Below are 23,743 nucleotides of genomic sequence, written 5' to 3' on the forward strand. Positions count from 1 at the left end.
AAATTCATATATTTATGTTGTGTAGAATTATCAATTATAATATCTTGTATTTTGTAGGTCAATTAAATGCATTAATACACACAATAATGATTTTATAAGTAAAAAAAAAAAATTAAACTGCCTCACTTTCTTAACACGATTATTCTAATATCATTTGTTTTATAGGTAGAATATTTAAATTAACATATGTTTCGTGTTGCAGGTGATAATGTCTAACGGCTTAGTAAGTGTTACATTCTCGAGTCCAGATGGTGCCATAACCGCTATTAATTTTGGTGATAGTACTGAAAATGTACTCAATATAAACAATAAAATAGACGATAGAGGGTAAATAATTTTTTTAATCTTCTTATGAATCACTTAAATACATTAAATTGGAGTAGCTTAGGAATAAGTATTGTTTTATTAAACTTTGTACTATTTTGTTTTAAAGATATTGGGATGTATTTTGGAGTTCTGGAGACGACAATAATATCAAAGAAGATGTATCTTTAGTTGATGAAACATCGACTTCAAACGTGGAAAGGTTAAATTAATTAATTAATTAATTAATACTTTAGTTTAATAACTTAAGCTTGTTGTTTAACCAAAATACAGAATTGAAGGAACAAGTTTTAAGATTATTGTGCAAAAAGAAGATCAAGTAGAAATATCATTCAATAGACCATGGGACAGGAAGGCCGGAGCTCCTTTAAATGTGGATATGAGATTTATTATGCTTCGCGGAAGTTCTGGATTCTATTCATACGGCGTATTCGAGCGTTTGAATAATTTTCCTATGTCGAGGATTGACCAGATTAGAATAGTTTTCAAGCTCCGTGAAGACCTGTAAGTTATATGTTCACCTTAGATTGTACTTAAGTTAATACTACATTACTAATCAAATTTAAAACCATTGTTTAGGTTCGATTACATGGCAATTTCGGACCAAATACAAAAAGTAATGCCATCTAGTGAAGATCGAGCCAAGGGCGAAGTTCTTAGTTACAAAGAAGCGGTTCGATTGAAAAATGGGGAGGCAAGTATATAATTATTAATGTAACATGAATTGCCTTTCTTATTTGGGTTAGTCTTAACAGTTCCTTACAGGTTGATGACAAATATGAATATTCTCTCGACAACAAAGATAACCGAGTCCACGGATGGGTTAATAGGAAAAATGGAGTCGGGTTTTGGATAATCACACCAAGTAACGAGTTTCGAAATGGTGGACCTATAAAACGAGACCTCACCTCCCATTGTGGCCCTTTAGCGCTATCTGTGAGTCTAACTATAGTCCAATTAAAAGAAAATACAAATAAATTTTATTTATAATTGTATTTTTTTTAATATTTTTTTTATAGATGTTTGTAAGCACTCATTATATTGGGCTACCTCAAGCCATGCACTTCAAAAACAATGAACCATGGAAAAAGGTTTTTGGTCCTGTTTTCACCTACCTTAACTCTAATCCACAAACTCAATCATTGTGGGTGGATGCAAAGAAACAGGTAGTTTTTTTTTTTTTGTCAAATATTCTTTTCCATTTCTTTTATTAAATTTTAATTTTTTTTAATTAATTATATAAATTGTATCGTTTCAGATGAAAAAAGAAACTAGCGCTTGGCCGTATAATTTCCCACTTTCACCGGATTTCGCTGTCTCCAATAAACGAGGGTCGGTATCGGGTCGATTAGTCGTCCAAAATGGGTAAGTGTAGCCATATTGAATATAATTACCTTCACATGAAAGATTAAACTTTTCTTAAATTATATAAATATTTATTGTTCAATTATTATTATTAGACCAAAAACTATACCAGCTGCATCAGCTCATGTGGGATTGGCTGAACCAGGGGATGCAGGTTCATGGCAGTATGAGAGCAAGGTCTTGTAATTTTTTTTTTTTTACATAAACTATAATTTTATTATATTTGTTAAAAAAAGTTATTTTTTTCTTGCAGTTGTATCAGTTTTGGACTGAAGGAGATGTTCAAGGGAATTTTATTATTGAAGGTGTTAGGCCTGGAAATTACACCTTGTTTGCTTGGGTCCCTGGATTTATTGGGGATTACAAATATGGCCCTATTGTTACCATTTCACCTGGTATAATAATAATATGTTTTGTGATTTACTCGTCTTTGGGAGGTGGTCTGATTTAACTATATATGTTTAAATGTAGGATCAAATACTTTATTGAACAACCTTTCGTATGCGCCCCCAAGGACAGGAAATACTCTATGGGAGATAGGTTATCCTGATCGAACTGCTTCAGAGTTTAATGTACCCGAACCCAATCCACGTTATGCTAACAAATTGTCTGATAATCCCTTAGATAGGTGATTTTTTTTCTTTCAAATCAATAGAGAATTATTTAAAAGGGCTAATTCTATTATATTAGGTTATTATATATCTAGATTATTACTTATTATTAATGTATTTATTAATTTCTTATCGCAGATATAGACAATATGGACTATGGTCTCGCTATAGCGAGATATATCCGCGTGAAGATCTTGTATATACGGTTGGAACGAGTAACTACTCAAATGATTGGTTCTTTGCCCATGTCACTAGGTGCAATAATTTGTAATGAATTAAATTAGTTACGATTAGATACCATATATACTTCCTAACATTATTCTTTTTATTTCTTTTGTGTACATAGAAATTCACCACCTGGAAGCAATATTTTTGTAAGTACTACGTGGAAAATCGTATTTGGTCTAGAAAAAATAGAGAAGGAAAAGAACTACACTCTCCGATTGGCAATTGCGGGAGCGGGAGCCCCTAGAAGTGAGCTGCAAGTGCGAGTGAATAACAATGGAAGCGCGCCATTATTTACAACGGGTCTAATTGGAGGAGAGAATTTGATTGCAAGACATGGTATTCATGGACTGTATCGTCTTTACAATGTTTTGTTTAGGGGTAAAGAACTTTTAGTGGGAAAAAATGTGATATATTTAACGCAATCTAGCGGAGAAAGTCCATTTAGAGGGATTATGTATGATTATATTCGCCTAGAAGGTCCTTCAATTAAATGACCAATATATAATCATCACTAAGGATCTTTAAAGTTCATAAATGATTGTAATGCTGAATTTACATTTGTTTAATAAATGATGAAATTAGTTTATTAATCCAATTTGATTTTTATTTTAATAGCTTATTCATTTGTGCTTTGTTTTGACAAATATGTTTGTCACCTTTTTTTTATTTAAAAAAACAATACATTCTTTTAATACTCAAAACAAAAGAAATATGTTTTCAATAAAATGGCTTGTAAAGAATGATAAACTCAATATAGCCAATGTTGGAATTATAATCCATATAGTGGGAGGTGTTGGTGCGAAAAAATTATAAATAAGAAAATATGATTTTATTGATAGAAATTTTAGGTAGCTAATGAGTGATTCTCAATTTAAAGGATAAAATAGAAAGATTTCTTGACATTAAACAATGCATCTCTTAAGGTTCATCTTCCTCTCACGCTTCATCTTCAACTCTTGAGCTTCATCATTACATTCAATATTTTCCAAGATTATTACTTACTTATTATTTTTTAACACCCTTATTAATTAGTAATCTTGAGTTTCTTCTTGAATTTGTCGAACTTGTCAATGAGACGGCTTTGGTCATGATATTTGCTGCACTGGTGAAAAAGGGGTCAAAACCGAGAGTAAAACTCTCGGTTTTGACCCTATAACTTTTGGTATATACCCAATTCCGAGAGTTAAGGTAATTTTCGCCATCGCTCGGTATTGACTCTGTCGTTAAAAACAATTGGGCGTTTACCGAGAGATATCGTAGAGTTTTCAGTTTAGATAACCGAGAGAAAAACCGAGAGTTGTATGGAAAACTTTCGGTTTTTCTTCAAAGGGAAAAACCGAAAGGTGTTCAATTAACTTTCGTTTTTTTCCTTTGAAGAAAAACCGAGAGTTATTCAATTAACTTTCGGTTTTTCCCTTTGAAGAAAAACCGAGAGTTATTCAATTAACTTTCGATTTTCCCTTTGAAGAAAAACCGAGAGTTATTCAATTAACTTTCGGTTTTTCCCTTTGAAGAAAAATCGAGAGTTATTCAATTATCCTTCGGTTTTTCCTTTTGAAGAAAAACCGAAAGGTGTTCAATTAACCTTCGGTTTTTCCCTTTGAAGAAAAACCGAGGGTAATTCAATTAACCTTCGGTTTTTTCCTTTGAAGAACACCGAGAGTTATTAAATTAACCTTGGGTTTTCCCTTCGAAGAAAAATCGAGAGTTATTAAATTAACCTTCGGTGTTTCCCTTGAAGAAACACCGAAAGATTCCATTTAACTTTCGGTTTTTCCCTACAAAATTTACAAAATAGCCCGATTCTTTTGTGCTTAACCGAAATCTGTTCAGCCAAACCAATCAATTCATAAAACAAATTATCATTTCAAAATTCTCAAACCAATCATCCAAACAACATGTTTTACATTAACCATTAAACCTATTCAATCAATTCATACAGTCAAAACGTCTTAGAATTAGCTGGTGGGGGGAGGAGGTGGTTGATATTGCCGCATAAACATTTCAAAACTCTCTAATCTTGCATTCAATTCTAACATTTCCTTCTCCTGTTTTGCACTTTCCCTATCCATTCTTGAAATCAATTCTACATTTTCCACTTGTAATTGATTAATCGTTTGAGTTTTTCTTCATCCTTTTTCTTCAATTCCTCCCGTCCCATCGCCATTCTTTGATTCTACTCAAACAATCGATCAGTGGCTCGTTGAGAATTATTGGAACTTCGAAGATCCTCACGAAAGTGTGTGGGTCGGACGCTTGATCCCATACCGAGTACTCCCCCATGCTTTTGGCGTCCGAACACTCTCTCCGTCAACTCAAAGTCGGATATTTCCGGTTCATTACTTCTTACTTCCTCCATCTCAACCTGCACATTTGAAATAATTTGTCATTTATATAATAATAAATAAACTAGTTATAAGTAATTTATTTAAATTCAATTCACTTACAATTTTCTCTTGCACGCGTTCGTCCGGGACGGGAGTTGGGTTTTCTTTTGTCGGTTTTAGGGTACGGGTCCTCTTGAACACTTCAACGATAGATGGAGCCCATCCCATTTCAATCGCTTGTTGAAATAAAAAATTTATATAATTAATAACAATCTTTATATTAAGTTATTACAAATAATGTACTTACCAACTCTTCTTCAACTTGAGCAAACGGTCTACTTCCTGTATGATGCGGGAATTTCAGCTTTTTTCTGTTAACAATATTTGTGCTACTATTTTTCTGAATTTCAAATAAACAAATTAAAGTTAGAATAACTAATGTCAGATTTTATTTGAATTATGAAACCGTACCTTAAATTTTTCCGTAAAGAAATGGTTGCAACACACAAACTCCCAATCATCTCGATCGTAGTCTGGTGGAGGATTGGCCAGTACCGTCGCCTCGTCTCCTTGATGGACGCGGATATATTCCTTGTTCAAATCTGAGCGCCATTTATCCCATATCTGCTTGGCGTGTCCCAATCCGGTCTTTCGAAAAGAATCAATAGGACCATTAGTAGCCTCAAACAGATCCTGAAAATAAAAACATTCAAATGTTATAAAAAAATTATTGAATGATTAATGTATAATTAATTATTACCTTCACAACAGTCCCAATGTAATCCAATTGGTCAGCACTTAATGCCTTCCACTTCAAAAGATGGTGTGAGACGGCTGAAGGGTCCCGCACAACCGACCCCACATGTCTAGACCACCTTGTTCTTCCCTCGTCAGCACCGCCGGGCCTCCCATCTACCTCTCTAAAAGTCAGAGGAATCCTTGTCCCCGCTGGTCTCTTAGATAACGCAATATTCTTGTTCTCCCTCCGTTTCTTGCGGGCAGAAGATTCTTTAAAATTATCAAATTCATAATTAGATATGTGAATCAATTCAAACAATAACTAATTGTAAACAAGTTACCTGTCGATGATGGGTCGGGAGTGGATCCATTCTCCTCCTCTTCATCCTCCTCTTGAGGCTCCTCGTGACCCTCGTCGTCAGCCTCATCGTCATCCCCCATATCAACAAACGTACTCTCTGCAAACTCTTCAGCCTCAGCAGCATCAACATTCTTGTCTGCTGGGAGAGCAGTAACTATCGGGACCACAACAATAGGTGGTTGATCTCTAGAAGACGATTCTCGGAGCCTTAAGTTTTCTGATTGAGCAATGAGGTTCTGGTACGGCTTAGACAGTTTGCTGGGTGTTTTCCTCATACTCCACCAAACTTCTTTACTACCTTTAGACATTCTTAATGCATACCATTAATAAATGAACGAATAATTGATATAAAGTAGTAATAAGAATTAATATAAAGTAAAAAACATAAATCTACTTAATTAATTTGAACTATATATTTGTAAACCGCAGTTTTATTTTTGTCACAATCTTCCAACCGGGTCGGGCTGACATATCAGGGGCGTAGAATACTTGTTTTGCTTGACTCGCCAATATATACAGGTCTTGACTTTGGGTTTTTAAATTTCGGTTTACATTTATACTTACAAAGCCGTATTTATCCACTTTCACTCCTAGTTCCCGGAGTGTGTATCAAACCACTTACACTTGAATAAAACAACTCGTTTGTGAGAAAAGTATTGCACTTCGATTATATCCGTTAAAACTCTGTAGTATGACATAGTTTCAGACCCGTTGAACCCTTCAACAACCACCCCACTATTTTGAGTGGTCAAACCTTCGTCGTGTTTTTCTGTACAGAATTTGTATCTGTTTACTTTACACCAAACATACATAGACGAGTACATACTTGGACCTTCTTCTAAGATCTTGAGATCTCTTGATATGTTGTTAAATTATGCTAATTGAGCGACCTATATATATATACCCGAAATGTAGTTGTTAAAATAAATATACAGAGTTAGGATATATGGTTTATAATTTACTCACTCTATGCTTGAAATATACGGTAAACGTTTCTCCACGGGACTCGTTGTTATTGTAATAATACATATAATCTCTGCAAATAGATCGAATATTAAATAGCATACTCTTTAATTCTAATTAATAACAGCAACATAAAATCTTACATGTAAAAAGGTTCTGCTTCGGGGCAATTTTTCAAAATGTATGAATGAGTTGTCACTCGATCGATATAATCCAAGTTGTATATTTTTCAGTTAGATAGGTCTTCCAACGATGAAAATATTGAAATGCCCGAGATTTCAGTTTGTGCATTTTCTTGCTCTTCTTCCTCCATATACCTGGCACATAAACTAATACTCTCATTTACAAGATAGCTCTCGCTTATAGAGGATTTGGGGTGGTTATTATTCTGCAAATATCTTTTCATTGTACCCATGTAATGTTCAAACAGATACATCCATCGATACTGAACAGGTCCCCCAAGAAAAGCCTCAAATGACAAGTGAACCGGGAGATGCATCATGATGTCGAAGATTAACGGCGGAAAAATCATTTCAAATTTGCAAAGTGTCAATGTAATATCCATGTACAATTGTTCGAGGTCCGCTTGAATTACTCTTTGAAACACAACAACCGAAAGACCCGAGACAAATTTACTAACACATCATACACATTATCTGAAAGTAATCCACGGGTTGCTAAAGGAATAAGATATTCCAAAAAAATGTGACAATCATGACTCTTTAATCCTGAAATATTTTTCTCTTCCAAATTTACACAACCGCTGATATTTGAGCAAAAACCATCAGGCAACTTGAGATCTTGCAAGAATTTACAAAGACGTTTTTTTATTATCGGATGTCAAATGCGCTTCTGGATAATGAACCACTCCTTCATCATTTATAGGATGTAACTATGATTTTATGCCTAACAGTTGTAAGTCTTTACGGACTTTAAGACCATCCGTAGTCTTCTCTTTCACATTCATTATTGTTCCCAACACGCTATCACAAATATTTTTCTTAATATGCATCACATCCAACTTATGTCTCAATAATTGTGATTTCCAATAAGGCAAACAGAAGAAAATGCTCAATTTGTTCCAATTGTCTCCCCGCGTTTCATGATATATCTTGGTTTTTTTGCTCAGATCCGTATTAAGAATTATGTCTTCTAGGTCTCGTGCTTGCTCGTAACTTTCTTGCCCCGTTAACAATCTAGGGGGCTCTCTATAATCAGTTCGACCATCAAACAACTCTTTATCCCTTCTGTATTTGTGCTTTGGTGGAAGGAAGCGTCTATGACCCATGTAACATTGTTTGGAACCATGAAACAATCGAAGAGATACCGTGTCGTTGTTACAACAAGGACAAGCGAATTACCTTTCGTACTCCAGCCTGATAAATTCGCGTAGGCGGGAAAGTCGTTAATGGTCCACAACAACGCCGCTCGCATGTTAAAGTATTGCGAGGTGTGTGCATCAAACGTTCTCACACCAGTTTGCCACAGTTCAGTCAACTCATCGATCAATGGCTGGAGAAATATGTCAATTGCATCTCCCGAACTCTTTGGACCTAGAATTAACATAGATAAAATAAAATTGCTAGAATCCATGCAAGTAGTGGGTGACACATTATAAGGAACGAGAATAACCGGCCAAACACTGTATGAATTTTTCCCATTTGCAAATGGTTGAAACCCATCGCTTGATAAACTCAGTCTTACGTTTCGAGATTCCGACGCAAAATCTTTATAATTTTCATCAAACGTTTTCCAAGTTAAGGAATCAGCGGGATGTCTCAACGTATCACTATCAACTCTTCCTTATTTATGCCATCTCATCATTGAAGCCATTTTTGAGGACATGTATAGTCTTTGCAGTCTTGGTATTAGAGGGAAATATCTCAACACCTTTTTTGTAATGAATTTCCCATTTTGCTTCTCTCGAACTTCCCAACTTGTTTGGTCGACTTTCCATCTTGAAAGACCACAAACTATGCCAGAATCTTCATTTTTGTCGTCCTTCCAAAATAGCATACAATTGTTCTTACATGCGTCTGTCTTGTCATATTTAAGCCCGATATCAGTAATGAATTTTTTACTTTCGTAGTAGGAGTTTGGCAATTGAGCGTCAATCGGTAATATGTAGTCTTTAAGTAGACGCAGCAACATATCGAACGAAGAATTTGTCCATTGACATACATTTTTTATGTGAAGTAGTTTCAGTAGTGCTGATGATTTCGTTATTCGAGCACCTTAATATAATGACCGTTTGCAATCATAAAATGGAAAACAACCCGCATTATTATTTACATAATTAGGCTTCCATTTATCTTATAATAAATCTAACCTAAAATCAAATATAATCCAACACTATTTCAATCATACATAATTCAAACAATTCAATTCATACCTAAAATCCAATCTAATCAAAACAATGCAATTCTAACCTAAAATATAATTTATTTATACATAAACCAAATCTAACATAATATCAAATCTAATCCAACACTATTTCAATCATACACAATTCAAACAATTCAATTCATACCTAAAATCCAATCTAATCCAAACAATTCAATTCTAACCTAAAATCTAATTCATTCATACATAAACCAAATCTAACCTAATCAAATCTAATTCAGCATAATCAACATCATTCAATTCATAACTAAAATCCAATATAATCCTAACAACATAATAATATAATTCTAATATTATTAAAAACCTTTAAAACTGACCTTATTTAGCAGTTGTGGCGGCGACTGTGGAGAGGCGCGGCGACGGTGGAGGAGGCGGCTGAAGGTGGAGGAAGCTCGACGATCTTCAATAGACGATGTATGAAAGTCCTAATCCAAACCTAATAACAATAAATATAATCAAACTCAATATATAACATATTATCCATAAATCAAACTCAATATAACCAAAAACAAACTACAATCAAACCTCAATAACATCAAAATCAAACCAAAACCCTAAATTAAACAACTTCTAACCTAAATCAAACCAAAATCCAAAATTAAACAAAATCTAACATAAATCAAACAAAATCAAATATATTATCTAACTTAAATTTAACATAAATCTAACAAAGTTCAAACTAAATTATCTTAAATCAAACCTAAATCAAACCTAAATCAAACCAAATCAAACAAAAATCATATACCAAAGAAAATATAATCTAGTTCAAACATAAACTAACCTAAATAAAACATAAATCAAACCAAATTATCTAACCAAAATCATATACCAAACAAAATATAATCTAACAAACCTAATCTAACATTGATAAACATAATCTAACAAATCAATATAAAAACCAAATCTAACATGAATCAACCTATTTCAAACACAATCTAACCAAATCTAACTACATCCAACCAAATTATTGAACATATAACCTAAATCTAACATTAATCAAACAATTCCAAACCAAATCTAACCAATTCTAACATGATCAATCAACCTAATCTAACATATATAACATTAATCAATCTAAATAAACCTAAAATCTGGAAGCTGACCTTCAATCAGACGGGCGACAGAGGCGCGGCGACAGTTCTTCAACCGGATCCGCGACGTCTTCTTCAAGCGGAGGCGGCTTCAAGAAGGGCGACGTCTTGGCAGCTTCAAGAGGGGCGGCGTCGTCGGATGGCTGTTGGCGGCGCGGGCGAAAATAAGCGGGGAGAGAGAGAGAGATGAGAGAAAAGAAACGGGGAAGAAAGAAAGAAGGTATTTTTTTTTAATTAAAAAGGTTATTTCCGAGAGTTATATGAAAACTCTCGGTTTTTACTTACTTAATTCCGAGAGTTTTCATATAACTCTCATTTTTATTAACATAAATGAATTCCGAGAGTAATATGAAATCTCTCGGTTTTTATTAACATAAATGAATTCCGAGAGTAATATGAAAACTCTCGGTTTTGACTTAATTAATTCCGAGAGTTTTCATATAACTCTCGGTTTTTATTATTTAAATTCCGAGAGATATCTCTGAATCTCTCGGTTTTGACATATATACAATTAAATTTAAATACAAAAAACATAGAGGTTTTGGTATATCTGCCGGTTTTGATTGATATTATTTGGTTTCTCACTTTCTAATAACCTTGAACAACATTAATTTAACACATTTGATATCCTTAAAAATTTCCCAATCCATATGATCAAACATTACACAAATACATAGGATAATCCTACATAAACATTCATATGCACTTCTCTAAACACATTCATGAACATTTTAACATTAAACACAATCTTAATTGTTAAAATATAACACACACTTGATTATATTAGTTAGGAGTCTAGATTTGAAAGTAGAAAACCAATTAATTTAACAATTTGTGAAATGGTAATTCCGAGAGTTAATGGTATAACTTTCGGTTTTGATGGGTATTTCCGAAAGTTATACCATTAACTCTCGGAATTACCATTTCACAAATTATTAAATTAATTGATTTTTAATCTTCTAATGACCTTGAACAACATTAATTTAACACATTTGATAACCTTAAAACATTACACAATCCATATGATCAAACTTTATACACATTCATGTGATCATCAAACACAAACATATATATATATACTCTTCTTTATATAATCAAACACAATCAAATTTTTTTTATCATTAAACACAATCTTAATTTTTTTAAAACAACACACACTTGATTAGATTATTTAGGAGTCTAGATTAGTAGGTGAAAAACCAATTAATTTAACAAATTATGAAGTGGTAAAACCGAAAGTTATATATAAAACTTTCGGTTTTGATGGGTTTTTCCGAAAGTTTTGAATAAACCTCTCGGTCCTGACCTTAAACAGAATGTTTTTGGGAAGGGACAAAACCGAAGGTTTATTTGACAACCTTCGGTTTTGACCCTTCCCAAAACTTAGAAAATTTTCTACTTTTTTTAAACAATGGTCAAAACCGAAGGTTTTCAAATAAATCTTTGGTTTTGACCCTTCCCCACACTTAGAAATTTTTCCGTTTTTTATAAATAAAGGTCAAACACCGAAGGTTTATTTGAAAACCTTCGGTTTTGACCCTACCCAACACTTAGAATTTTTTTATGTTTTTTTAAACAAGGGTAAAAACCGAAGGTTTATTTGAAAACCTTCGGTTTTGACCCTTTCCAACACTTAGAAAATTTTATATTTTTTTTAAACGAGGGTTAAAACCAAAGGTTTATTTGTAAACCTTCGGTTTTGACCCTTCCAAACACTTAGAAATTTTTCTACTTTTTTTTAAACAAGGGTCAAAACCGAAGGTTTATTTGAAAACCTTCGGTTTTGACCCTCCCCAACACTTAGAAAATTTCCTACTTTTTTTAAACAAGGGTCAAAACCGAAGGTTTTCAAATAAACATTCGGTTTTGACCCTTCCCAACACTTTGAATTTTTTCTGTTTTTTAAACAAGAGACAAAACTGAGGGTTTATCTGAAAACCTTCGGTTTTGACCCTCCCCAACACTTAGAAATTTTTCTACTTTTTTTTAAACAAGGGTCAAAACCGAAGGTTTTCAAATAAACCTTTGGTTTTGACCCTTCCCAACACTTTGAATTTTTTCTGTTTTTTTAAACAAGGGACAAACCCGAAGGTTTATTTGAAAACCTTCGGTTTTGACCCTCCCCAACACTTATAAAATTTTCTACTTTTTTTTAAACAAGGGTCAAAACCGAAGGTTTATTTGAAAACCTTCGGTTTTGACCCTTCCCAACACTTTGAATTTTTTCTGTTTTTTTAAACAAGGGACAAAACCGAACATTTATTTGAAAACCTTCGGTTTTGACCCTCCTCAACACTTAAAATATTTTCTACTTTTTTTTAAACAAGGGTCAAAACCGAAGGTTTATTTGAAAATCTTCGGTTTTAACCCTTCGGATTTTTTTAAACAAATGTCAAAACCAAATGTTTATTTGAAAACCTTCGAAATTACCCCTATTTTTTTTTGTTAAAAAGATACCATGTTCTATAATTTTATCAAATAAAGGAAATCTAATAAATAAAGGAAAAGAAACCTTAAACAACATTAATAAACCAAAACCAAAAGATAATAATAATTCATAATTATGAAAGCAAAACACACCAAAATATCATCATTCGTACGGAAAAGATAATACATAATTAATCAACAATATAATCTAGAAATTAATTAGTAGATGTGGGGGGAAGAGGGAGTGATTGATTCTGCCTCTTCAATAATTCAATTTGCTGTTCGAGATTCTCCAATTTTTGCGCCATTTCAGCCCTGTCTGCTTTAATTTCAGTAAGCATTTGGCCTCTTTCCGCATCCCTCAATCAGATTTGCTCCATTTCCAGCGTCATTTTTCTCACCTCTTCCTCACGTGCCACAATTTTTGATTATGCTAGCAAATTCTGGTATGACCGGGACAGTTTCTCTGGTGTACGCCGAATACTCATCCATGACTCACCCATCCTAAATGCATTATATATATATATATATATATATATATATATATATATATATATATATATATATATATCAAACACAATAACCAAAATATATCATTCATTTAACAAAATCATATATATTTAACAAACTAACCTAAATCTAATCTAAACAATAACAAATCTAAATCAAACTACCAAACAAATAATCTAAACTAGCATAAATCTAGATAATATAAACTAAATGATAACAAATCTAAATCTAATAATTAACAAAAACAAAAAAACAAATAAATCACGACAAAGAAGAACAAAAACAAAAAAACAAATAAAAAACTAACCTGGAACGGAGAAGAAGAGGAGCGTCAAAGGCGGCTGCGTTGGGTGAGAGAAAAAGGAGAGGCGAATGAAAAAGAGAAGGGTTATGGTTTGTATTTATAAAGGTATTTACCAAAGGTTTATTGAAAAACCTTCTGTTTTGATTAATTTAAAAACCGAATGTTTATTGAAAACCTTCGGTAATAAGAATCACGGGATTTATCTTTTTTGGATAAGTCAAAACCGAAGGTTTATAGGATAAACCTTCGCAATTAACAATTTCAGGAAAAAGTAAAAATGAAAGTTTTTCAAATAACCTTCGCAATTAATCATTCTCCAACTTAGAATATTTTTTCAATTTTTTGGGATGAGTCAATTCTGACGGTTTAATGAAAACCCTTCGTGTTTAAACATTTGAAGAAAGTCAAAACCGAAATTTTTTGAAATAACCTTCGCAATTAACCAACTCCCAACACTTAGAATTATTTTTCATTTTTTGGGAATGTCAAAACCGAGAGTTATTATCATAACTTTCGGTACTAATAATCAAAACCGAGAGTTTTACACACCTCTCGGAATCTATTTTCTATAATGAAAGATTTGTTCCTCTCAAGATCAATTAGGAGAGTTTTATAAAACCTTCGGTAATATCTGTCGGTAAAGGTCATTTTTTACCAGTACTGGTTGATCCTCTGTCTTGATAAACTTCATGAAGATTACTTCTTGAGTAACCAAATCTCGAATAAAATGATGTTGTAGTTCAATATGTTTGGACCAAGCATGAAAAACGAGATTCTTTGTCATTGCAATAGTTGACATATTGTCACAATGAATAATTGTTGGTTCACATTGCTCAAACTTCATGTCCCTTAAAATTCCTTGCTTCACAAGCTGCATCAGTAGATGTTATATACTTTGCTTCGGCTGATGACAATGACACATATTTCTGTTTTCTTGAGCTCCATGATATTACATTTGATCCAAGACAAAAGATATAACCGGAGGTATTTTTTCGATCATCAATCGAACCTGCCCAATCACTATTTTTGTATACCCAACCAGCTTACATTCACTTTCCTTTTTGAATTCAATGCCTTGATTTTTTGTGCCTTTAAGATATCTAAGGATTCTTTTTTGCGGCTGCAAAATGAATTTGACTTGTCTCATTCAAAAATCTAAAAAGCAAGATTACTGAATGTGTGATATTCGGTCTTGTGTTGAGATAGATTAAGGAACCAATCAAATTTCTATAACTAGTTGAGTCAACTTTCTCACCATTGTCGTTAACTTGAAAATTTCCATTCAACGCCATATGAGTGGAGAGAGGCTTGCATTGACTCATATTGAATTTCTTGAGCAGATCTTCAATATATTTTTCTTGAGATAGAAAGATTCTTACTTTTCTTAACTTGTATACCAAGAAAATATTTCATGAGTCTCAAGCCTGTCATCTCAAATTCTTTCATCATTTGATTCTTGAATTCTGCCACCATAGCTTTGTTTGTTCCAAAATAGATGAGATCATCTACATATAAACATACAATCAAGAAATCCTTATCAATAGTCTTCACATAGAGAGATGATTCACTTGTACTTCAATATAAGCCTTTCTTGATGAAATAACTATTGATTTTGTTGTTTCACGCTCGGGGTGCCTACTTTAACTCATACAATGCCTTTTTTAGTTGATAAACTTTCTTCTCTTTTTCTTTGATCTCAAAACCTTTGGGCTGCTCAATATACACCTCTTATTGAATTTCTCCATTTAAAAAAGCTGATTTTACATCAAATTGAAATATATTTACCTCCAACTGAGCTGTAATGGCTACACAAGTACAGATTGTCTCCATTCTTGTAACATGAGCATAAGTTTATGAGAAGTCAACTCATGGTTGTTGAGAATAACCCTTTGCGACAAGTCGAGCTTTATGTTTTTGAATCAAACCATCCTCATTGTACTTTACTTTGTAGACTCATTTTAAACCAATAGTTTTCTTTCCATCTGGCAAGTCCACGAGTTCCCATGTTGAATTTTTCTCAATTGTAGATAACTCGTCCTTCATTGCTTTTTGCCAATATTCTTTTTGAGAAGCTTCTTGGAATTATTGTAGTTCAAAGAAAATAATTCAAACTCAATTTCATTATAAATGTCTTGAACCATTCGGGTCTCTCTTGGAGGACTATCTGAATCAGGTTGAGTCTTGTGCAGAAGGTTGAGATGAGCTAGTTTGGAATTTACTAGCTTGGGATGCAATTGGATCAGTAAATGGTCGTGATCACAAGTCTTCAACTTCTTTCCCCTTCCAAATCCAAGTAGCTTTTTCATCGAAAATAACATCTCGAGATACAATAATTTTGTTGGTCAATGGATTCATCAATCGATATCCCTTGAATTCATCACTATAACTAATGAACACAAGTTTTGGCCTTTCTCTTCAAACTTATCCCGACTTTGAGATGGGATTAGAGCATAAGCAGTACTCCTAAATATTTTAAAATGATCAATGACGGGTTTCTTTTATCATACTAAGCTTCAAATGGAGTATTATTTTTGACCGCTTTGGTTGGTGATAGATTGAGAATATATATAGATGTGTGAACAACTTTGGCCCAATATAGATTTAGAATTCTCTTTCCTTTCAGCATGCTTCTCTATATCTCTACAATTGTATGGTTTTTATGTTCAGCTACGCCGTTTTATTGTGGAGATCTACTGACGGTTAATTGTCTTTTGATACCATTATCTTTGTAATATTCTATAAAGGAATTTGAGATGTATTCTCCTCCACGATCAGTCTCAAGAACTTCATTATATGACCACTTTCTTTTTCAACTAGAGACTTGAATCGCAAGAAAATAGAAAATGTTTCGGACTTTTGATTAAGAAAATAAATCCACATCATTCTTGTATAGTCATCAACAAAGAGAATAAAATACCTTTTATCTCCAGGAGTAGAAGTTTGCATCGGGCCACATATATCAGAATGGACAAGTTCAAGTGGTGCTTTTGCTCACCATTTAGTTTTGGGAAATGGGAGCTTGTGCATCTTTCCATAAATACAACATTCACATATATCATTGATCACTTGAATAGAAGGAAGTCCAATCACCATATTTTCCTCTTTTAGCAACTGAAGTCCGCGTTGATTTAGATGACCATATCGAAGATGCCAAAGTTTAGACAAATCTTCATTTTTCACTTTTAATGCACAATCAATTATCAATGGAAACGTGAGAGAAAAATTCTTATCTTTCATTTTGATAGTTGCCAAAACCACATTCTTCTTTTTGTTAAATATTTTGCATCTTCCATCATCAAAATATACCGAGAAGTCATTCTTAATAAGTTGTAAAATACTAAGAAGATTATATGAATATTAAGGACATATAGAACATCTGTGATAAGTTTTTTGTTACCTCCCAAAGTTGGAACAACAATGGTACCTTTTCCTTTCGAATCTTGATAAGAACCATCTCCAAAAACAACTGTTGAAGTAATGTCAGAGTTGAGCTCCACAAACATATCTTTATTGCTTGTCATATGGTTGCTAGCACCGCTATCAAGATACCATTGACTTTTTGACTTCTCTTCACTATTTAGAGAAACAAACATAACATCATAATCTTCTTTCACAAATTTTGCATCATCTTCGTTCTTCTCCTTATTTTGAAATCGAAAATACCTTTGAGAATGATTAGGGATTTTGCATATTTTGCATTTGAAATAACAATTTTTTGACTCATGATTTGATTTCTTACAAATGATACAAGAATAAGAATCACCATATTGTTGCGGTGCTTTGCATTTCCAACCGAATGTCTTCTTATTTTTCTTACCAAATTTGTTGTGATGACTTCTTGACAACGCTTATGGTACTTGCTTGTATTTGAAGGCTTGATCAATTGATGGAGTACAAGAGCGATTAATTCTTTGCTCATGTGCTAGAAGAGATCCAATCAACTCATATATTATCATCTTGGACAAATCTTTTAATTCTTCAATCGCAACAGCAACATGATCGAAAAGAACCTTTTCAACAACCTTTTTATCTTTGATTTCATCTCCACTGCTTTTTATTTGATTGATAATAGTGGAAACACGAGAAGAAAAATCTTGTACCTTTTCTCGATCCTCCATCTTTAGATTGTCAAAATCTTTCCATAAGGCTTGGAGTTTTAATGCGATCGTTTTCTCTGTACCTTGAAATTCCTATTTCAATATCAACTAAGCATCTTGGGACTTTTTTACTCCAAAAATATAGGGGAATATGGTTTTCCCAACACCTTGTTGAATATAGCGCAAAGTTAGTGCATCTCATTTTTTGAGATCGTTTTCAAATTTATCGTATCCTTCGTCGTCTTCATCGGGCACATCGAGTTCTTCTTCGTCTATCATATCCCAAAGACATAGGGATATGAAAAATCTTTCCATTTGATTGCTCCAAAATTCATAGAATTCGCCTTCTAAGATAGGAACTTGACTTGGAGAGTATGAGAATAGAGTGTATGTCATTTCAAGATTGAAACGTAACCTTTCTCTAATACCAAATTTGTTGGTGCAGAAAAATAATAAATAAGAAAATAGGATTTTATTGATAGAAATCTTAAGTAGCTATATGTCACGGGCTAAAATTCGACCCGTGCGACACTAAGTTAAATCGACCCTGATTCTAGCTTAGAAAGCCTTTCTAAACGATGCAAGAATAAAACAACGGACTTTAGAGAGAAAACAAGCTTGAGAATAAGAATGTATTGAAAGAATGTTTGATACTTACAATGGAATATCTTTAGTGTATTTATAGGACTTACATGTATGAAATTAGGAATTACGTCTAATTACAATTTAATTACACTAATTTAGGATATTTCTTCCATAACAAGAATATCCCTACCTAATTTAGAATATCTCTTGTGTTAGGATTTGTATCTCCCAAATCCGACCTGCTTGAAAACAATCTGTAAAAACACAAGAAAGAAGAACACAAGAACACACGAATTTATAGTGGTTCACTCAAATTGAGCTACATCCACTTCAGCCACCACCAGATTTACTATGAAGAAGAAGAAGGAATACCGAGTTTTTGCCTCACACTTTATCTCTCTAGAATTCTGTCTTTACTATGTAAACCCTTAATAATCACATATTTATAGGGTAAATATTCAAGTAATAAACCTAATTAACTTTGGTCAGGCCCAAGCCCAAAACCAATAAAAGAAAACCCAATAAACTCTAATTAACAATGTAGAGTTTATTATAAGTGTAGGTTCTATAACTCAACAATCTCCCACTTAGAGACTAACTTTATCATCTCTCGATCGGTAGTGGCTTTCCATTCGGTGTCTTAACGAAGAAGACCAACTGAAGTTGCATACAACTTCAGTTTCTCATTTGTCACAGCTTTCGTCAACATATCAGCTGGATTTTCACTCTCGGGAATCTTCTCAAGAGCTAATACTCCATCTTCTAAAGCTGACCGGATGAAATGATAACGAACCTGTATATGCTTCGTCCTGCCATGATAAACAGTATTCTTTGCCAAATGAATGGCACTCTGACTGTCGCATCGCAACACACTTCCCTCGTAGTCTTGATCCAATTCTCGCAAAAAGGGTTGTAACCATATCATTTCCCCAGCAGCTTCTGTCACATCAACATACTCTGCCTCACAACTAGAAAGAGCAACAATCTTCTGTAATTTTGAAACCCAACTGATTGCAGTACCTCCCATAGTATAAATGTACACTGTTGTGCTCTTCCTACTATCAAGATCACCACCATTGTCAGCATCAACATATCCTTCAAAACCCATATTAGACTTTCGAAAATACAAAGCGAGACCCGTACTTCCTCTTAAGTATCGTAGTATCCACTTTACTGCTTCCCAATGTTGTCTACCCGGGTTGCTCATTATCTGCTAACAACTCCCACTGCATGTGCTATGTCTGGTCTTGTACAAACCATCGCATACATAATACAACCAATGGTAGAGGCATACGAATAGTGGCCATGTAATTTTTCTCCTCCTTTGTTGAAGGCAACTGATCTTTAGATAGTTTGAAGTGACTAGCTAAGGGGGTAGTAACTGGTTTTGCATCATACAAGTTGAACCTGCTAAGAACTTTCTTCACATATTCTTCTTGTGAAAGCGTGAGAACTTCTTCATCCCTGAAAATTCTCATCCCAAGGATTTGTTTAGCAGCACCAAAATCCTTCATTGCAAACTTTTTAGACAACTCTTTCTTGAGCTTGTTAATCTCATACAAGCTTGCTCCAGCAATCAACATGTCATCAACGTAGAGGAGCAGAATAATGTACGATTTATCAAATCTCTTGATATAACAACAATGATCAGCTTCACACCTTAGAAAATTGTTACTTTTCATGAAGCCATCGAACTTCTTGTACCATTGCCTTGGAGCTTGTTTCAAACCATACAGACTCTTCTGAAGCTTACACACAAGCTCATCTTTTCCTTTGATTTCAAATCCTTCTGGTTGTCGCATATAAATCTCTTCATCTAAATCACCATGAAGAAAAAAAGTTTTGACATCTATTTGTTGAAGATGAAGATCTTCTTTCAAAACCAAACTCAAAATAATTCTGATTGTCATCAATTTAACTACTGGAGAGAAGATTTAATTGTAGTCAATACCTTCTTTCTGTTGAAATCCTTTCACAACCAACCTTTCCTTGTACCTCATAGTTTTATCATGTTCTTCTTTAATCCTGAAGATCCATTTGTTGTGAAGTGTTTTCTTTCCCTTTGGTAGCTCAGTGAGCTTCCAAGTCTGATTCAACATCAAAGAGTCCATCTCATCTTTCATAGAAGACTCCCACTTAATCGATTCATCAGATTGTATTGCTTCCTCATAACATTCAGGTTCACCTCTATCTGTCAACAAGATATAGTTCAGAGATGGATACCACTTCTCAACTGGTTTTCGATTCCTTGACGATCTTCTCAACTGTATAACTGGTGTTTGCTGATTTACCTTTGGGGCCACATTCTCAACAATTTCATCTTCAACAACACATTGTTCTTCTTCGACAATCGGTATATATTCAGCTGAAAAATCTCTCAAATTGACTGTACTAGTCTCTTCCAACTTGGAATCACCATCTGATGTCTTCCCAACACAATCTTTGTAGAGAACTTGTTCATTGAAGATAACATTTTTGCTACGAATGATCTTCCGATTTTGATTATCCCAGAAACGATAACCAAACTCGATATCACCATAACCAATGAAAAAACATTTATTAGACTTTGGATCAAGCTTGCTCCTATCACATTCATTAATATAAACATATGATAAACAACCAAACACTTTCAAATAAGAAAAGTTTACCTTTTTATTGCTCCAAGCTTCTTCAGGAATTCTAAATACAAGAGGAACAGAGGGTCCCCTATTTATCAAATAGGCAGCAGTATTAATAGCTTCTGCCCAGAAGGTTTTAGGCAGCCCTGCATGCAATCTCATGCTTTTAGCACGCTCGTTCAATGTTCGATTCATTCGTTCAGCTACTCCATTCTCTTTAGGCGTTCGGGAAATAGTCTTCACCATACTGATCCTATTCACAACACAATACTCTTTGAAATCTGAATTGATATATTCACCTATGTTGTCAGATCTCAAGCACTTAACTTTCGGATTTGTTTCATTTTCAACCAAAGTCTTCTACTTCTTGAAAATAGAAAATACTTCAGACTTGTGCTTCATAAAGTAAACCCATACTTTTCTTGTTGAATCATCTATAAAAGTCACATAGTAGTATGATTCGCCAATAGAAGAAACAGGTGTAGGTCCCCACACATCAGTGTGTACCAACTCTAGTCTTTCTTTCTTAAGCTCCTTCCCAGTTTTTAAGAAACTCACTCGTTTCTGTTTTCCAAGAATGCAGTTTTCACATAACTGATGTTCAACAGACTTCAGTTCTGGAATCTGTCCATTCTTCAAAAGAATTTTCATCTCCTTTTCGCTCTTATGGCCCAACCTGCAATGCCATAGCTCACTGTTCTTCGAGTCATCAATTACAACAACAACTGTTTCTCTGCAAGCTGAAGTCGTGTATAACGTTCCAATTTTGTGACCTCGAACAACAACAATTGCTCCTTTAGTCATCTTCCATGCATCATTTCCACAACTGAAATTGTGACCTTCTTCCTCAAGTTGTGTAACAGAAATCACATTGCGCATTAAACCTGGAATTTGTCTCACCTTATTAATCTTCCAAACAGAACCATTTGCCATCTTCAATTTGATGTCACCAATGCCAACAATATCCAGTGGTTCACCATTTGCGAGATAAACTTTCCCACAGTTTCCAGCCACACAATTCTCCATTAATTCTTTGTGAGCAGTGGTGTGGAAAGACGCTCTTGAGTCCAAAACTCATGAATCTATCAGGCTATCAATAAACAGAAGTAACGCATCAGTGACAGATTCTGTAACAACGTTGGCTGCATCATTTTTATCATCACCGTTTTTCTTCGGTGCTTTGCAGTTCCTCTTTAAATGACCATGTTTACCACAATTCCAGCACTCAAATGTCCTCCTAGACTTGGTTTGACTCCTCCTGCTCTTTGACATAGATCTGCTCTTACCTTGGTTGAAATTTCTATCATTATCTCTACCCCTATTTTCCACATTCAGAACAGAACCTTTGAATGTTTCACCAGAATCAATTTTACGAACCTCTTCAGCAAGAATACGATCTCTAACTTCAACAAATTTCAGTTTAGCATTTCCAACTGAATTACTAATTGCTGCCCTCATAGGTTCCCAACTATTTGGTAGAGATCCTAACAAAATCAGGGCACTAACTTCATCGCCAAAATCAATCTCAACAGATAGCAATTGATTCACAATTGTATTGAATTCATTCAAATGAGTAGTGACAGAAGTACCATCAACCATTCTTAAGTAAAAGAGTCTTTTCATTAAGTGTACATTGTTATTAGCAGATGGTTTCTCATACATATCAGAGAAAGATTTCATCAGACCCATGGTGGTCTTCTCCTTTGCTACATTGTGAGCAACTGTCTTGGCTAACATCAATCGGACAACTCCCAAAACCTGTCTATCAAGGAGTTTCTATTTAGCTTCATCCATCTTCTCTAGTTTCTCACTCAAAGGAACATGAAGCTTCTTTCCATAGAGATAATCTTCAATCTGCATTCTCTAGAAGGCATAATCTGTCCCATCAAATCTTCCAATCTCATGTCCTATACTGTTCTCACTTGCCATTGTTTCCAATGCTCAGATCTAGCCTAGCTGCTCTGATACCAGTTGTTAGGATTTGTATCTCCCAAATCCGACCTGCTTGAAAACAATCTGTAAAAACACAAGAAAGAAGAACACAAGAACACACGAATTTATAGTGGTTCACTCAAATTGAGCTACATCCACTTCAGCCACCACCCGATTTACTATGAAGAAGAAGAAGGAATATAGAGTTTTTTCCTCACACTTTATCTCTCTATAATTCTGTCTTTACTATGTAAACCTTTAATAATCACATATTTATAGGGTAAACATTCAGGTAATAAACCTAAATAACTTTGGTAAGGCTCAAGCCCAAAACCAAAAAAAGAAAACTCAATAAACTCTAATTAACAATGTAGAGTTTATTATAAGTGTAGGCTTCATAACTTAACATCTTGTAATCTCTTTCTTAATTAGAATATATATTCTAATCCTTTCCTTGATTAGGATATATCTTCCAATCCCTTCCTTAATTAGAATATCTTATAATCTCTTCCCTTGATTAGAAGATTCGCTGGGCCAATGTAGGCAACTGGGCCTCCCCTTGGGCTAAGAAGATTCGCGCATGATCAGACCAATACTTTAATGAGCCTCGACATCCCCTGGATTGGGTCGTGACTCTAATGGGCCGTGACATACTCCCCCACCTTAGTCGTGGCCGTCCTCGGTTCGACCTTGGCCTGATACTCTTCAACCTCTTCCTTGAAACATTCCCCACACGGTCCCTCGTATCTGTGCACAAGCCCTTTGAGCATAGATTGCATAGACTTGCATCTTGGAATATTCTGGAAATGCAACTCGTGGCTTGGTGTTTGCACCCCATACAAATGGGACGTGACATACT

The 23,743-nt window shown here is 34.2% G+C and overlaps 2 protein-coding genes across 2 annotated transcripts; one reads left to right on the forward strand and one right to left on the reverse strand.

Moving 5' to 3' along the window:
• Nucleotides 1-208: 208 nt before the first annotated feature.
• Nucleotides 209-3,022, forward strand: LOC124919684 (probable rhamnogalacturonate lyase B). Its single transcript, XM_047460002.1, has 13 exons — nucleotides 209-327; nucleotides 434-526; nucleotides 586-828; nucleotides 904-1,018; nucleotides 1,090-1,260; nucleotides 1,344-1,490; nucleotides 1,583-1,678; nucleotides 1,732-1,765; nucleotides 1,802-1,866; nucleotides 1,943-2,084; nucleotides 2,161-2,317; nucleotides 2,439-2,555; nucleotides 2,647-3,022. The coding sequence occupies exons 1-13, from the start codon at nucleotides 209-211 to the stop codon at nucleotides 3,020-3,022; spliced, it is 1,875 nt and encodes a 624-aa protein (XP_047315958.1).
• An 11,463-nt stretch (nucleotides 3,023-14,485) lies between these two features.
• On the reverse strand, nucleotides 14,486-17,770 carry LOC124919694. The gene is made up of 4 exons (XM_047460015.1): nucleotides 17,510-17,770; nucleotides 17,050-17,293; nucleotides 15,032-15,157; nucleotides 14,486-14,661 (listed from the first exon to the last, which is right to left on the reverse strand). The coding sequence occupies exons 1-4, from the start codon at nucleotides 17,768-17,770 to the stop codon at nucleotides 14,486-14,488; spliced, it is 807 nt and encodes a 268-aa protein (XP_047315971.1).
• Nucleotides 17,771-23,743: the final 5,973 nt, after the last annotated feature.

This window comes from Impatiens glandulifera, chromosome 1 (assembly GCF_907164915.1).
Source record: "Impatiens glandulifera chromosome 1, dImpGla2.1, whole genome shotgun sequence".
Classification (NCBI taxonomy): domain Eukaryota; kingdom Viridiplantae; phylum Streptophyta; class Magnoliopsida; order Ericales; family Balsaminaceae; genus Impatiens; species Impatiens glandulifera.